The sequence below is a fragment of the Labrus bergylta genome, chromosome 17 (assembly GCF_963930695.1).
Source record: "Labrus bergylta chromosome 17, fLabBer1.1, whole genome shotgun sequence".
NCBI lineage: Eukaryota > Metazoa > Chordata > Actinopteri > Labriformes > Labridae > Labrus > Labrus bergylta.
In genome coordinates this window covers 27,063,822-27,068,278 of record NC_089211.1, presented here as the reverse complement: position 1 = coordinate 27,068,278, position 4,457 = coordinate 27,063,822, and the positions used below count along the sequence as shown (strand labels likewise).

At 43.1% G+C, this 4,457-nt stretch overlaps 1 protein-coding gene across 1 annotated transcript in view; it reads left to right on the top strand.

The window, feature by feature from the left end:
• Window positions 1-3,992, top strand: part of LOC110006239 (cytochrome c oxidase subunit 5B, mitochondrial-like) — a 5,629-nt gene extending 1,637 nt beyond the window's left edge. Inside the window, exons 3-4 of the mRNA XM_020661418.3 lie at window positions 3,328-3,427; window positions 3,517-3,992. Of these exons, the coding sequence (XP_020517074.1) occupies window positions 3,328-3,427; window positions 3,517-3,629 (213 nt within the window). The 3' untranslated portion in view covers window positions 3,630-3,992. The remainder of the gene's footprint in view (window positions 1-3,327; window positions 3,428-3,516) is intronic.
• The last annotated feature ends 465 nt before the right edge of the window (window positions 3,993-4,457 follow it).

The window sequence follows — 4,457 nt, the reverse complement described above, 5'->3', positions numbered from 1 at the left end:
CACATGAACACATGAACACATGGACACATGGACACATGGACACATGAACACATGAACACATGGACACATGGACACATGAACACATGAAGACATGGACACATGGACACATGAACACATGAACACATGAAGACATGGACACATGGACACATGAAGACATGAACACATGAAGACATGGACACATGGACACATGGACACATCTACACATGGACACATGGACACATGGACACATCTACACATGGACACATGGACACATCTACACATGGACACATCTACACATGGACACATGGACACATCTACACATGGACACATGGACACATCTACACATGGACACATGGACACATCTACACATGGACACATCTACACATGGACACATGAACACATGAACACATGGACACATCTACACATGAACACATCTACACATGGACACATCTACACATGGACACATGGACACATGGACACATGGACACATCTACACATGGACACATGAACACATGAACACATGGACACATCTACACATGGACACATGGACACATCTACACATGGACACATGGACACATGGACACATCTACACATGGACACATGAACACATGAACACATGGACACATCTACACATGGACACATGGACACATGGACACATGGACACATCTACACATGGACACATGGACACATGAACACATGGACACATGAACACATGAACACATGGACACATCTACACATGGACACATGAACACATGAACACATGGACACATCTACACATGGACACATGAACACATGAACACATGGACACATGGACACATGAACACGTGAACACATGGACACATGGACACATCTACACATGGACACATGAACACGTGAACACATGAACACATGGACACATGGACACGTGAACACGTGAACACATGAACACATCTACACGTGAACACGTGAACACATGAACACATCTACACATGGACACATGGACACATCTACACATGAACACATCTACACATGAACACATGAACACGTGAACACATCTACACGTGAACACATCTACACATGAACACATGAACACATCTACACATGAACACATGAACACATGGACGCATGGACGCATGGACACATGAACACATCTACACATGAACACATCTACACGTGAACACATGAACACATGAACACATGAACACATCTACACATGAACACATCTACACGTGAACACATCTACACGTGAACACATCTACACATGAACACATGAACACATCTACACGTGAACACATCTACACATGAACACGTGAACACATGAACACATCTACACATGGACACATGGACACATCTACACATGGACACGTGAACACATGAACACATCTACACATGAACACATCTACACGTGAACACATGAACACATGGACACAGCTACACATGAACACATGAACACATCTACACATGAACACGTGAACACATGAACACATCTACACATGGACACATGAACACATCTACACATGAACACATGGACGCATGGACACATGGACGCATGGACACATGGACACATGGACACATGAACACATGAACACATCTACACATGAACACATGAACACATCTACACATGAACACATCTACACGTGAACACATGAACACATCTACACATGAACACATGAACACATCTACACATGAACACATGAACACGTGAACACATCTACACGTGAACACATCTACACATGAACACATGAACACATCTACACATGAACACATGAACACATCTACACGTGAACACATGAACACATCTACACATGAACACATGAACACATGAACACATCTACACATGAACACATCTACACGTGAACACATGAACACGTGAACACATCTACACGTGAACACATCTACACATGAACACATGAACACATCTACACATGAACACATGAACACATCTACACATGAACACATCTACACATGAACACATGAACACATCTACACATGAACACATGAACACATCTACACATGGACACATGAACACATGAACACATCTACACATGAACATATGAACACATGAACACATCTACACATGAACACATCTACACATGGACACATGAACACATGAACACATCTACACATGAACACATCTACACATGGACACATGAACACATGAACACATCTACACATGAACACATCTACACATGAACACATGAACACATCTACACATGGACACATGAACACATGAACACATCTACACATGAACATATGAACACATGAACACATCTACACATGAACACATCTACACATGGACACATGAACACATGAACACATCTACACATGAACACATCTACACATGGACACATGAACACATGAACACATGAACACATCTACACATGAACACATCTACACATGAACACATGAACACATCTACACATGAACACATCTACACATGGACACATGAACACATCTACACATGAACACATGAACACATCTACACATGAACACATGAACACATGAACACATCTACACATGGACACATGAACACATCTACACATGGACACATGAACACATGAACACATCTACACATGGACACATGAACACATCTACACATGAACACATCTACACATGAACACATCTACACATGAACACATCTACACATGAACACATGAACACATCTACATGTGAACACATGAACACATCTACACATGAACACATGGACACATGAACACATCTACACATGAACACATGAACACATGAACACATCTACATGTGAACACATGAACACATGAACACATCTACACATGAACACATGAACACATGAACACATCTACATCTCTAGTCCCTCAATTAAACAACTTTTATACACGAGGGGAGGAGTCAGCCGGCCGTCCCGGCGATGTAAACAAAGTGAAGATAGGACTCTGAAAACTCTGAAAACATCACAGACAGTGGGACTCGGGTGTTACACCCATTGTAGACAGTCATGACTCGCAGAGTTATTTTCAGAGGAGAGACTTGATTTTATTTAAGTGTGAAAAATCACAAATAAAGACTTTAATGAAAACCAGCAGGAGCAAAACATCAGGTTCATATGTTGATAATGTTTCATATTTTATGATAGAAGATATTTGACAATATTGTCATACTTGATGACTGCATTATGTTTTCTCAGACTCTGAGAGCTACTTGCATAGTGACCAACCTGCAACTCTCCAAGCTGGCTCGCAAAGATTAGTGTGTACCAGGAACGTCTGTTCGCTTTGAACGCGTTACAGCCCTACTTCACCTTATGTCAAATATAACTTGAGCAGTTTCCCACAGTTCACATTTTGAGATGATTCAGGTCGTGTCCCTAACCTGACTGACCCCCCCCCCGTTCAGGATCCCTACAGCATGATGAAGCCAAAGGAGTACGCCGGCTCCAAGGTGGACCCCCACCTCGTCCCCTCCATCACGAACAAGAGGATTGTGGGATGTGTCTGTAAGTTGATTCTGTTTGTTTTAACAAACACTGATTCATGTTTACCGTGTGCTCGTGTTGTGACTCACTTTCTCACTTCCTGTCTGCAGGCGAGGAAGACAACACGGCTGTGGTCTGGTTCTGGCTCCATGAGGGCGAGGCCCACCGCTGCCCGTCCTGTGGTTCCCACTACAAACTGGTTGCCCATGAGCTCCCCCACTAACCTGTTGTCACATGTTCCAGCTGTGTGTCTGCTCAGGGTTCACCCTCAGTGACCTCTGACCTCTGACCTTCACACACATGTCTCCAACTAGTTTATTTATCTCTGAGCTCTTCTGTCCACTTCCTGGTCTTAGGTGGTGAGCTCTCGTCTGATTGGTCTTTACTTGACAGACCCGCTGACCTCATCAGTTTTTTGTTTTCCATGTTAGCATGAACGCAGGGATCACGTGTGGTTTGGGACACAAACAGATTCTTCAAACATTTCCACTTAACTGCAGTTTACATTCACACGAGTACTGAACCATGTTCCTCTGACTCCAGGAGACTCCTTTGATTCAAACAATAAAGTCTCAACTTCTCTCTATAGACGTCTCTTTGTTTCCTCAAAAGTTCAAAGTCAACTTCATTGTCAATTTCAAAATATGCCAGACATGCAGTGGAATCGAAATTTCGTTTGTCTCTGTCCCGCGGTGCAATACAACCAGAATAAGATAAAATACATAATAATATTTACAGTAACAAATTCTAAATTCCTGTTGAACATTTTAACATGCTGACCTGTTTTTAAAGAGATGTGAGTTATTGACGGGGGGAGACATCAGGGTCTTTGTAGAGTGCTGAACCTCTAACATCATCAGGTCCTGCAGCCTGCAGCTCTCACCTGTCGGCTCATCATCATCAACCTGAAGCGTCGTCTCGGAGACACGGGGCACGCCGGGACCTCACCTGACACGACCTGTAGTCTCTGCTGTGGACAGGAAGGAATGTTTATGTTCATGAACAGACTGCGATGTGAAGTGGGTCACTCACAGTCAGGAACCCTTCAGAG